General features: G+C 56.6%; 1 protein-coding gene across 1 annotated transcript in view; it reads left to right on the top strand.

Moving 5' to 3' along the window:
• Positions 1–6,481: 6,481 nt before the first annotated feature.
• RYR1 (ryanodine receptor 1) overlaps positions 6,482–12,584 on the top strand; it is a 112,497-nt gene continuing 106,394 nt past the window's right edge. Inside the window, 10 exon segments of the mRNA XM_049622333.1 lie at positions 6,482–6,505; positions 7,161–7,280; positions 8,342–8,446; positions 9,526–9,600; positions 9,696–9,774; positions 10,040–10,152; positions 10,475–10,568; positions 11,606–11,699; positions 11,855–11,929; positions 12,411–12,567. Of these exon segments, the coding sequence (XP_049478290.1) occupies positions 6,482–6,505; positions 7,161–7,280; positions 8,342–8,446; positions 9,526–9,600; positions 9,696–9,774; positions 10,040–10,152; positions 10,475–10,568; positions 11,606–11,699; positions 11,855–11,929; positions 12,411–12,567 (936 nt within the window).

Raw genomic sequence — 12,584 nt, 5'->3', positions numbered from 1 at the left:
AGAACAGGTGTCCGTAGAGCTGCATGGGTAGGTCTTAAAACACAGCATGATGACTGACAAAAAAAAAAAAAGAAACACTATTAATATCTTATGATATAATGCACAATGACACAGAATAATTTTGTTATACATACAATTCTAAGGAAAAGCTTAATATTTAACATACCATGTATGTATAATAAGCATATAATTATATCGGACTGTGTAATTACATTAGCCCAAATATATAATTATGGAATTATGCATCATGTAATTCAAGAATATGGTACAAACTTATGTGCTATATATGACGATGATATTAACATTTCAATATTTAACTATTTAACACATAACAACATATACACATTAACATTTTATGTGTAATTTGAGCTGTAAGGTATTTTTTTGAAATATTTATTTTTGAGAGAGAGAGAGAGAGACAGAGATAGAATGTGAGCTGGGGAGGGGCAGAGAGAGAGAGGGAGACACAGAATCCGAAGCAGGCTCCAGGCTCTGAGCTGTCAGCACAGAGCCCGACGCGGGGCTCGAACTCACAAACCACGAAATCATGACCTGAGCTAAAGTCGGACGCTCAACTGACTGAGCCACCCAGGCGCCCCCAAGGTATTGTTTTGTAGAACTTAATAGATACCATTACATGTTAACAATAATTTTAGTATTATCAATAAGTTACCTGTATCAGTAAGTTACTATGTCATAGGCTCTAAAAGGTTCCCCCCCCTTTTTTTTTCCTAAAAGGTTTCCTCATGGGATCTTCCCCATGACCCCCGGTTGTGGGAACTATTCCAAATTCGCCCAAGTGACAGATGAGGAAACTGAAGCCCAGCGCCACAAAGGTGCGTGACTGACAGGAGGCCCAGGTGGGTATGATGTCCTGCACTGGGGCTCCAGGCCCCACAGCTGCCTGTTTTAGGGAGCTGCAGAGCCCCTCCGCCGGAGCTCCCCGGAGCCTGTGGGGACCGGGAGGAGCCGGCGCCCCCTCCAGGCCCTGGTGGGCCAGAAGCAAGAAAGAGCTGGTTACCCCAAGTCTCCCCTATTTACAAAGCCCAGGGAGCTCAGCTGCATGAAGGGATGGCCCAGCTAGTGGCCCTCAGCGGCTCAGGCTGCCCCTGGGGAGGGAGGTTAGAACTTGGGAGTGGCGTGGGTTGGGGGTGCTGGGCCCCACCCTGGGGATTTGGGTTGTTGTTATAATCAGGAGACTTTATGCGACTATCAAGACAACAAAGTGGGACGGTTAAGAACCCTAGCTCTGGGTTCAGACCCTTTGCTCGGCCTCTGTGCGACCTTGGGCAAGTCTCTCCACCCCTCTGCGCTCAGCTTGTCTCATCTGTAAAACGGGCACCACAAGTTACTGACTTCACAAGATTGTTGTGCGAACTACATCATTCATTCCAGTCATGTCCTTAAAATTATTCATGGTGAGGACCATGCATGTTGACTTCCTCCTGTAAATGATGGGGACAACAGCAGGATTGGTGTGAGAACCAAACGAGATGCAGTGAATATATCTTAGTTTGGGGTCTGAAATACAACAGGCCCACGAAAGACACCTCCTATGGCAATTATTCCTGCCTCAAAAGATTTTATCACGATGATGATGATGTCGGCAACACTTCCATAACATTTACTGTGCACTGGTACTAAGTGCTGTAAACACATTATCTCATTTAATCCTTACAAAAGCCCTGTGAGGTCCGTATTATTAATATTCTCCTTACCAGTTGGGGAAACCGAGGCGCCGAGCAGCGATGTGACTTGTCCAAGGACACGTAAGGGAGTGGCGAGACTGGGATTCGGATCCAGACTGTCTAGCTCAGTGCTTTTTTAAGCATGGTGCTTTTTAAAGTCGGGAGACCTGGTGTGCATACCGGCTCCGCTGTAGGACCTATAGCAGCGGCTTCCCGGCTCAGAGCCTCAGTTTTCTCTCTGTGAAATGGGAGAATGACGGCATCTTCCTTACCAGGGAGGTGGAGAGAGGGCAGCTACCTTCCAGACTCTCCCGCCACAACCCCCCACCCCACCCACGCGTACCTCCGGCCGAGGTTTGGGGTCTGCGGGTGGGGCTCCGGTGAGGGGGCGTGGCCTTGGACGTCCTGGCCCAATGGGAACCGGGAGGGGGCGGGGACCTCCTCCCAGCTCTGTCCAGCACGCGAGTCCTCCTCGCAGTTCCATCTACCTCCCGGGTGCCCCAGAGGTCTCCGACCCCAGCCCACCCCCAGCCCACCCGCCCAGCCTGCGGCCCCCTCTTCCTATTCCCCGATCTCAGCCCGCGCCCCTCGGGCCTCGACATCATGGGTGACGGAGGAGAGGGCGAGGATGAGGTCCAGTTTCTGCGGACGGTGCGTATCTCTGTGCTAGGGGTCTCTGGGGTCATCTCTCCGGTCCCTCTGAGTGTCTCTTTGTCTCCGGGTGTCTCTGTCCTGATTGCTCGTGGTCTCTGAGTCTCGCGGTCTATTCCTCCGTCCCTTGGGTGACTGTCACTCTGTCTTTCTCCTTTTTTTGTCCCTCAGTCTCTCTCACCTTTCTCACCATAGAGAATTAGAAGAATTTGGGACTGCAGAATGGGGAGGGGGATCTTCGGCCATCCTCTCTTCTGACATTAGCTATTTGTCCCAGAGAAGAGGGGCCGCTGAGACAACACCCCCCCCCCCCCCCCGGAAACCCCCCTTGGGGGGGGGGGTTATAAATTCTGGGGTTTTTTTTGTTGTTCCCCCCCCCCCCCCCCCCCCCCCCCCCCCCCATCTAGGCCTAATTCTCTTCTTGCTGTAGACTCTGACCTAATTTAAATTCTTGGGAAGGGGGCTGGGGTGGGCTGGGTCATCTAATTCCTTTGAACTCCCAGACCGTGAGGGTCTCCTGGGGTTCCCTTGGGTTCCAGGTCTTTCTTCCCTCCTCCCTTTTGGTAGGAGGGCCAAATATGGCTGCTAATGGTCTCTGGGTAGTGTCTCTCCCTATTCATCTCTTTGGGTTGTCTCTGTGTCTCCGTCTCTCCATCTCTGCCTTCCTGTCTCTCTCTGTCTCTGTCTCTGTCTCTTTGTTCTTTAGCTTTAGGCTCTCTGCATTTCATTCTGCCTTTCTAGCTCTGTCTCTCCTGGCATCTCTGATCCCTGGCTGGGGGGCAGGGATGGGAATTGGAACAACAGGTGTCCCTCCCAGAATAGCTGGCTTTTCTGGGGACTGGGCAGGGGACAGGGAGAGGATAGGGGGGAGGGCCCGTCTATCTCAGAGTCCTTTCCACTTCTCCCTCCCGGTGGCTCAGTTGGGTGTGGGGCTGTGAGTATGGTTGGGGGGATGATGTTCTCTCTTCTGGGCCAGGTCTGCTGACCCTGCACTAGCCCCTCTCCTCCTCCTCCCAGGCCCTGGGAAATGCTGACACAGCATTCCAGGCCCCAGAATAGGACCCTGATGAGCTGGGTCCGGTTTCCTGGGAGGGAGGACCGGACAGCTGGGGCTGGTAGTGAAGGATAGGGACAGCTGGACATTCGGCCACGGGAGGAGGCCTAGCTTCACCCTAGACTCTTGCCCCAGCTCCAGCCCCTTAGCAGACACCATGGGTTGGGCTCACCCCTCCTCCCTGGTCCTAATAAGACCATGGCCATGGCCATGAGCCCTTAAGCAGCCACTCTGCGTCAGGTCCCATGCCCAGGGCCTCGGCCTCCTGAGATATCTAATTATATCCTCGGCTGCCCTATCTTCTGAGGTAGGGCCCTATCTTTATCTCGCTGGGAGATTTGAGGGAAACCAAGGCCTGAGTGGTAGAATCACTTGCCCAAGGTCAAGGCCAGGAAGTGTCATCTCTGGGTGCCTCTGGGAGCCAGCCTTCCCGCTTTCCCAAGAAGAGAACTGAGCTCAGACTTGCCAGGTTAGCCTGTGCTGGGTTCTGGAGGTCTGGCCCCGGCATCTCTTGTCCCCAGACTAGGTCTGTTTTCGTGAACTTTACTGAGATCATGTGGCTTTTCCCTCAAACACTTTGGACCACATCCCACCAGTCAGAAATACATTTTATATTGTCACCTACTACGCGCAGATGCACACATATTTTAAAAATCCAACTTCACCGAGGTACAATCGATATCAATAAATTGTGCCCATTTTAGGCGTCCCAATTCAGTGAGTTTCGACAAACTTCACACACCCACGTAACCACCGTCATAATCGAGACATAGAACCTTTCCTTTACCCAGGAAAGTTCCCTCTTTTCCATTAGTCACTTCTAGGCTTTCACATTCAATATATGCTCCTTTGCCTCTGCTGCTTTTGCCCGGCGCATTTTTGACATTTATCCACGTGGCGCGTATCGAGAGCTCATTTCTCTTTGTTGCGGAGTGGCATCGCGCTGTGTGGATATGCCACAATTTGTCTATCGGTTTACCTGCCGATGGACATTTGGGTTGCCTCTAATTCGTGCTGTTAGGGACAAACTGGGTGCGTTCACACACACCTATTTTTAACTGGGACGAGTTTCGTAAAATGTAGGCAGCCCTTGGAACCGAGGGGCATGTTGCTATGTGCTGTTCTTGCTCCGCTTTATTTCACCTTTTAAGCACGGGGCACGGCCCCCAAAATGATTTCATTTCCCCTTCGTGGGTGGCGACCTCTAGCCGCGCGAGGCTGGGGTGTCTCAAAGCACGGCCCACGTCAGAGCCTGCTGAGGGCTGGTAATGGTCCCGGTTCCCCGTCCACCCCAGATCCACTGAATCGTGCTCTTAGTGTCGGGCGGGAAACTAAGGCAGGAAGGAAGCTGCATTTGTAACCAGGCCACCTTCCTTCATTCTGCTGCAGGAGAAAGTTAGAGAATCTTGGTGTGCTGGGTAGGCTTCCAGTCTCTGGGTTACATGCTGGCTTTGCCATTGGCCTGCTTCCTAACTTCGGGCAAGTGATTTTAATGTTTCTCTCTGAGCCTCAGTTTCCTAATCTGGAAAGTGGGGACGAAAATAGGTACCATAAGGACTCAGGGGATCCATGCAAAATGTCTCCGAGCTCATCTCCTCCCGCTTCCTTGCTCGTGCTGCCGCCGCCATCCCGTCTCCCTTTCTATTCCTCAGCGCCCTCAGCGCCCTCCAGCCACAGACCTTTTGCACAGGCTGCCCCCTCTTCCTGGAACGTTCTTCCCCCAGAGATGAGCAGGCCTGATTTCTTCTTGTTATTTGGACCAGGCTCAGCTCAAATGTCACCTCCTTGGAGAGGCTGTCACTTCACCCCCTCACTGATGTCACACACCCCTAACCCCCAAGGCCACTCTCCTACATCACCCTGGGTGATTTCTTTTCCACAACACTTATCACTGACATTCAAATCATTCACTTGTTTATTGCCTCTCCCCCACAAGGATGTCAGCTCTGTGAGGACAGGGACTTTGTCTGCTTCATTCGCTGCTCTGTGTCCAGTCTAGATCAGTGCCTGGCAAGAGCGGACGTTTAATGAGCGTCTGTCAAAGGAATGTAAAAGCTCGGAGCGTAAGGCCTCGCAGACAGTAAGTGTTTAATAAGTGCAAGCTCTGTATCCCTGTGCACACGCGAGCGCCCAGCGCGTGCCAGGATGTGGGGGTTGGAGACTAAAGGGCAGAGCAGTTATGGGGCCTCCTGCCGACACATCAAACGTCTCCTTCCTTCCCGGCTGAGGACAGACGGAGGGCTGTGCGTGTGCTTCGAAGCCCAGGACTGGGGCACGTTTGCGTGAGATGCTGGATGGAAGGGCTGGAGGCCGTGTGGCCTCGGGCGGGACGCCTAACGCCCTGGAACCCGTTTCCTCGGCTGTAAAAGGAAACAACCGCTGCCTGACTCAGCGGTGAAGAGCCGGAGTCTCTATCATTCTCGTCTGTCGGAAAAGTGTCGGCCCCTCCTCCGCGTACATTTATATCAGTGCTAAGTGTAGATACGGGCAACTTCACTAACACGTGGAGAGGTGGCCTAGTGTTCTAAGAGTGTGACACAGAGAGCTGGGATCAAATCCCAGCTATGCTGTGTGACAGCGGTGTAACCTCTGGGTCCCAGTTTCCACAGGTTTCCCTTCTGGTCACCTCCGAGGGTCGCCGTGGGGATTCCGCGATGAGTTCGTATGTGTTAAGTTCCTGGAAGGGGACCCAGCCCATCGAAAACGCTTTCTTTTACTTACAACTTCAGCTTATAATCTCGAAAGCACTACAAACTTCGAGAAAAGCTGCAAGGTTACTTCAAAGAACCCCCACGTGGCCTGAAGTCATTTCCCCCACAGGTTAAGATTTGGCACCCTTGATTTACCTCTCCCCCTCCCTCTCTCGGTCTACACTTCACTTCCCCCCTCAACTCTTTGGGGATAAGTTGCGGACGCGGCACCCTTCACTCCTAAAGTACTTCAGTGTCTGTTTCCGAAGAAGCAAGGGCAGTCATACAAAACCGCAGCACGGTTATCAATGTCAGGAAGTGTAGCATTGCTCTGATGCCATTATCTGTCGCCGTCCTACCTCGGCGTTTACCGGAGATGACATGGGGTCCATTGCGGCATGTCCCCGCCCACCCTGGATCCAGTCTGGGCTCTGGAGCTGCATTCACGTACCATTAGGAAGAACTCCTCGGGGGCGCCTCGGTGGCTCAGTCAGTTGAGCGTCCAACTCTTGATGGCGGCTCAGGGCGTGATCCCAGGGTCGTAGGATCGAGCCCCGTGTGGGGCTCTGCACTGAGCTTGGAGCCTGCTTGGGATTCTCTCTCCCTTTCTCTCTCTCTCTGCTCTCTCTAACATAAAATTTAAAAAAGGGAAAGACAAGAAAGCACTCCTTAAATGATAGCCATTACTGAAACAATACACAAAAGAGAAATTAGAGAAGGCTGAGCTTAAAAGCCATTGAACTTGGGGTGCTCATAGTTTCCACCCCCAGTGGCTCACCTTGGGGGCCCTACTGGAGCCAGCTGGACTGGGGTTCAAATCCCAGCTCGTCCCCTTATCAGCCATGTGGCCTTGGAAAGCTGTGCCCCCTCCTCGAGCCTCAGTTTCCCCATTTTAAAATAGGGATGACACTCGTGCCTGTCTCGTGGGGCGTGAGAAGTGTGTGGAGCCCTGGGCACAGGCTCCTGTGTGATGACTTGTGAGGTGGGTGTTATCAGTCGCCACCTGTCCCGTGAGGAGAGGGGCGGGGTGATGGCAACGGTGTCCGCGGGGGCCCTGACCCCGAGCTTTGCCCGCAGGACGACGAAGTGGTCCTGCAATGCAGCGCCACGGTGCTCAAGGAACAGCTCAAGCTCTGCCTGGCGGCCGAGGGCTTTGGCAACCGCCTCTGCTTCCTGGAGCCCACCAGCAATGCCCAGGTGTGTGTGGGAGTGTGGGGGTCTGTGGGGGCAGAGGCCAGGGTCCAAAGAAGAGGGGTGTGGGTCTGAAGAGAGGGTGCTGCTAGGGGAGAAAACGGAGAGGGGCTGGGAGGGAAAAGGGGCTGAAGGTTCCAGGCAGGCGGGAGGGGAGGTCTGAGGAGGGAGAGCAGGGGACGTGAGGGAAGAGGGAGGGTGGCTGGGAGCATGGAGGGCCCTGAGTTCAAGGAAGAGGGGGGGTGAAAAGGAAAGAGGGCCAGAGGTCGGAGGCAGGTAGGGGTGGAGAAGCAGGGGCTCGGGAGTCTCAGGAGGCAGGTGTCTAAGGGGGCAGAGGGCCTTGGATCCAAAGCCAAAGGGCCTGGAGGGCTGGGGGACACTAGCGGGGGACTGGGGGGCTGACTGGGAAGGGAGTTAGAGGCTGAGAGTGGAGGGAGCCTGGGTCTGAGGGCGAGGTGGACTCAAGGTCTGAGAGAAGAGGTGACCTGGGGGGTGAGGGCAGGGACTGGGAGAGGGAAGGGACGTGGAGCCAGATCGCGGAGGAGGCCAAGGGTCTGAGCGGGTTAGAGAGTCTTGGATCCAAGGGGGAGGGTGTCTGGGAGTCAGAGGACTGGGTGGGAGACTGGGGAGGGAGGAGAAAGGTTGGATGTGATTTGGAAGCAGGGTTCACGGGCGTGTGAGGGAGAAGACAGGAGTTGGGAGCGTCTGCTGGTGACAGCAGGAGACAGGGGGCGGGGGGCTCCTTTGGGATTGCAGAAATTCGGGTTATCTGCAGGGGGAGGCATGTCCTGTGGCATTGGAACAGGTGCAGCGTGTCTGAGAGAGGGCTGAGGCTCGCTTTGGGATTAGGTGGGGGGTGGGAAGCTTCCGTGAGGCTCGGCTAGGGTTTAGGTGTTTGAGGGAAGGAGGCATGTCTTCTGTGATGCCGCTGTCCGCGGGGGTGGCAGGGTGCAGGGGCTCCTCCGGGGACCGGGGTCAGGTCTGGGTCTCCAAGGGGTGTGGGTATTCAGACCGGCGCTCAGGGGACTTCGCGCCCCCCACTCACATCCCCCCCCCCCTCACCGCAGAACGTGCCCCCCGATCTGGCCATCTGTTGCTTCGTCCTGGAGCAGTCTCTGTCGGTCCGGGCCCTGCAGGAGATGCTGGCCAACACGGTAGAGGCTGGCGTGGAGGTGAGGCTCCCGGCCTGGCGGGGCGCGGTGGCAGGGCTGGGTGGGAAGCCACGGGGGTCGCTCACCGCCTGCTCTTCTTCCTCTCTCTGCCCCGCCCCTCACAGGCCCTCAATTTGGATAAGTGGGTAGGTCTGGCCTTGGGTGTCACCTGCCTCTTCCACCTCTCCCGGCCCCAGGCCCTGCTCTTGGGCCCACGTCCTGCACACAGGGGCTGGGGGTCTCCCCCACCCCAGCTGTCAGGGGCTGTGGAGCCCAGACAGGCCAGCCAGGAAGGAAGGAAGGGGGTGGGGGCTTCTGAGCCCCCCGACCCGTTCCCCCGCCTGCTCCTTTGTCCTCTTTCCCAACCTTCCCTCCGCCCCTGATCCCAGCTCTTCTCTGCATGGGACCTCTCCTCTCACCTCCCCCCTGCCCCAAGTGTGGGTCCCCTCCGCTCCAGGAGTGGGTCTGCCGTGTGATCAGGTGGCCCCATCACATGGCGCCCTCAGAGCATGGGCATGTGAGAGCCAGGATGGGAGGCATGACGCCATCGAGTGACCGGGTGTATATCCGATGTACCCACCCCGGGAGGGGCCCGGGCTCCTTGTGCTTCGGCGTGTGTGGCGGCGCAGGGCGGGGTCCCTATGAGGATGTTCAAATATTTAACACCTGGTAGGACTACCCAGGCGCACATGGGCTGCCGCTCAGCTGTCTTATGACAGGTTACGGCGAAAGGGACCAGGGTCCACGGAATACGAGTTAGGGGGGACTCTCAGGAGACCAACCGGAAGAGCGGTTCGGCCTCCCTGAGGGACTCTGGGGCCTGCTCAACAGGATGAAGGAGGCAGGGAGGACAGAGCGGGCTTTGGGAACTAGAAAACACCCTACCCACAGGCTTCTCAGAGACACAGCCCCTACTTCCATGAATGGGGAAACCGAGGCCGAGAATCTGTTGAGGGTCTGAGCTAAGGCTTTCTGGTGTCCTGGCGAGCATGGTATTTTATGGGGAGCGTATTGCCACGTAGGATAGGCCGGACGCCTGGTGGGGGGGGGAGGGGTCTGGTCTCACTCTGTGCCCTCTCTCCACCCCCTCCCCCCTGCAGTCGTCCCAGGGTGGGGGACACAGGACACTCCTGTACGGCCATGCCATCCTGCTCCGGCACACGCACAGCGGCATGGTGAGTGTGAGAGCGAGGGGGCGGGGGCAGGGGCGGGGCGAGGGCAGGGGCGGGGCGAGGGCCGGGAGGAGGCTGACTCCCCTCTGCGATCCTAGTACCTGAGCTGTCTTACCACCTCGCGCTCCATGACCGACAAGCTGGCCTTCGACGTGGGACTCCAGGAAGATGCCACAGGTGTGGGGCTGGAGCGGGGAGGGCGGCGACGGGGGCGCTGCGGCCAGGGGCCGCGGTGGGGAAGGTGCAGGCCCGGCGGGGGCAGGGACGGGGGCGACGAGGGAGACTCGGACCAGCGTGGGGGGGGACCCGAGGCAGAGAGTGTGAGGGCGGGAGGCAGAGAGGGGGTGGTCGTGATAAGAGAATTTGGGGCCGAGGGCTGGGGACCCCTCGGGGAAGGGCATTCTGGGTAGTCCTCATCCTGACAGCCCTGCCCCCTCCCTAGGGGAGGCCTGTTGGTGGACGGCACACCCGGCCTCCAAGCAGAGGTCGGAAGGAGAGAAGGTCCGCGTTGGGGACGACCTCATCCTCGTCAGCGTCTCCTCAGAGCGCTACCTGGTGAGCAATCCCGCCCCCCCCCCCACCCCCTGGCATAGCTACTACTGCCCAGGGCTGGGGGCGCACGGGGTCCCCCGTCTCCCGGTCACTGATTTGCCAGCTCTCTGGCCCCAGCGGTCGGACGCCTGATTCCTGGTTTCCCGACCTCTGACATCCATTTCTGGTCTTCCGGGCCCCACTGCCCAGTTTGATCTTGGTTTTCCGATCTGTGATCTCTGATTTTCTGTCCCCTGTCTGCCGGCTTCCACCTTTGGTTTCCGGCCTCTGACTCCGGACTATTCTCACCCACCGTCTCTGACCGCCACCTCCCGGCCGCCCCCAGCACCTGTCGACGGCCAGCGGGGAGCTCCAGGTGGACGCCTCCTTCATGCAGACACTGTGGAACATGAACCCCATCTGCTCCGGCTGCGAAGAGGGTGAGGGTCCCAGACCTCCTGTCCCTAAACGGAGACCCCCAGAACAGACCTCCCCCCTTGCCCCTCAAACATGTCCATACTGACCCCAAATCCAGAACCCTGGAGTTCAGACTCTAAACCCCACACTTAGTATCAGACACCCAAATCTAGACTCCAAAACTCACATGCCCCACTCAAGGTCCTGGAGGGCAGACCCTTAAACTCAGATCCAAAGCTTAGAGCACCGCATTTGGAACTTAGCCCTCAGATCCGCAAGCCTTAGAAGGCAAATACAGATGGAGACCTCAGCTCCCCACACCCAGACCCCCACATTCAAACTCAGATATCCAAGCCAAGACCTCTAATTCTGACCCCAAATCTCAGCCAACTGACCTCAGATCTCCAAACTTTAACCTCAGACATCTAAAATCATCTTCCAAATTCTTCCCGTGCTAAGATCCCAAAGCATGACCCCAAAACTTTGACCCCAGCTCTTAACACCCAAACCCCACACCCAAGCTGAGACTCAAACCACAGATCCTGAAACTCAGGCCTTAATGTCAAACCTACCAACTTCTAACTCTGAAGCTTCTCCAACTCAGACTTCGAAACTGTCGACGATAACTTCAGACCCCGAACCTCAGAACTCCAAAATCAACCTTCAAAGTTCAGACCCCAACCTCAGACCCAACCATCAAACCTCTAAACCCAGACCCCAAATCAAGACCTGACACTCAGAGCCCAATATCCAGAAATGTTAGACTTAAACCTCTGACCCCCAACCTCAGAAATCCAAACTCAGACCCACATTCCCCCCCCAACCTCAGCCCTGTATACCCAGACCCCCAAACTTAGATTCCCCACCTCAGACCCCAAATCTCATACCCCTGCTTCAGGCCTCAAACTTAGCCCAAATCTCAGACTGCCACTTTAGATCCTAAAACTCAGATCCCCAACCTCCCACAGGGGAGAAGCAGGACCCCTGAACTCCACTTTGGCTCCCAGGCCTCTCCAGGGCTCCAGCCCTACAATGAACACTTTCCCTTGCTCCTTTCCAGGCTATGTGACCGGAGGCCACGTCCTTCGCCTCTTTCACGGGCACATGGATGAGTGTCTTACCATTTCCCCCGCTGACAGCGAGGACCAGCGCAGGTCTGGGTTGGAGACAAGAGGCCCTGGGGTGTTGGGGCAGGAGGGGAAGGGTAAAAGCAGGCTCGGGGCACCTGGACCCTATGGGTGGGGTTGGGGATCACATTCTGGGAGGAGGGAGACTGAACCCTTGACCTCACTCTCTCCCGTGTCCCCAGACTCGTCCACTACGAGGGGGGATCTGTGTGCACCCATGCCCGCTCCCTCTGGAGACTGGAGCCACTGAGAATCAGGTGGGAGGGGCTGGGGCTGGGGCTAAGAGCTCCTGGGGGGCCTGGGAGGGGAGACAGGGTCTTGAAGGAAGATCTGAGAAAGAAACTGGAGGATTTTGAGGGGAAATCTGGGGAGCCCCAGAAGGTGATGAAGGTCTTCAGGGTCCCAGAGTCCTGGAGGAAAAGGACCTAGGGGAGGGTGGGCATTCCTGAGGAGAGATTGGGGATCCCGAGTAAAAGTGTGGGGAGTAGAGGGAGAGAAAGTGGTGGGTCTGGGGAAACTGGGAGCACTGAGTAGCCCTGAGGAAGTTGTGAGGGCCTGAGATAGGACTGGGGTTCCCAAAGGAGGGCCAGGGGGTCCTAAGAAAGATTTGAGGGCCCCAAGGAAGGTTTGGGCCCCCCTGGAAGAAGGCTGGAGGCTTGATGAGGTTTGGACCAAGACGGTGGTGTCCATGGGAGGACTGGGGATCCTCTGACCCCCCGGCACCCTCACCCTTTGCAGCTGGAGTGGGAGCCACCTCCGCTGGGGCCAGCCTCTTCGTATCCGGCATGTTACCACTGGGCGGTACCTGGCGCTCACTGAGGACCAGGGCCTGATGGTGGTCGATGCCAGCAAGGCCCACACCAAGGCGACCTCCTTCTGCTTCCGCATCTCCAAGGTCGGTGGGGTCAGGGT

This window comes from Panthera uncia (genome assembly GCF_023721935.1).
Source record: "Panthera uncia isolate 11264 chromosome E2 unlocalized genomic scaffold, Puncia_PCG_1.0 HiC_scaffold_19, whole genome shotgun sequence".
NCBI lineage: Eukaryota > Metazoa > Chordata > Mammalia > Carnivora > Felidae > Panthera > Panthera uncia.
The sequence above is the reverse complement of the archived record's forward strand: the minus strand, read 5'-3'. Positions and strand labels throughout refer to the sequence as shown.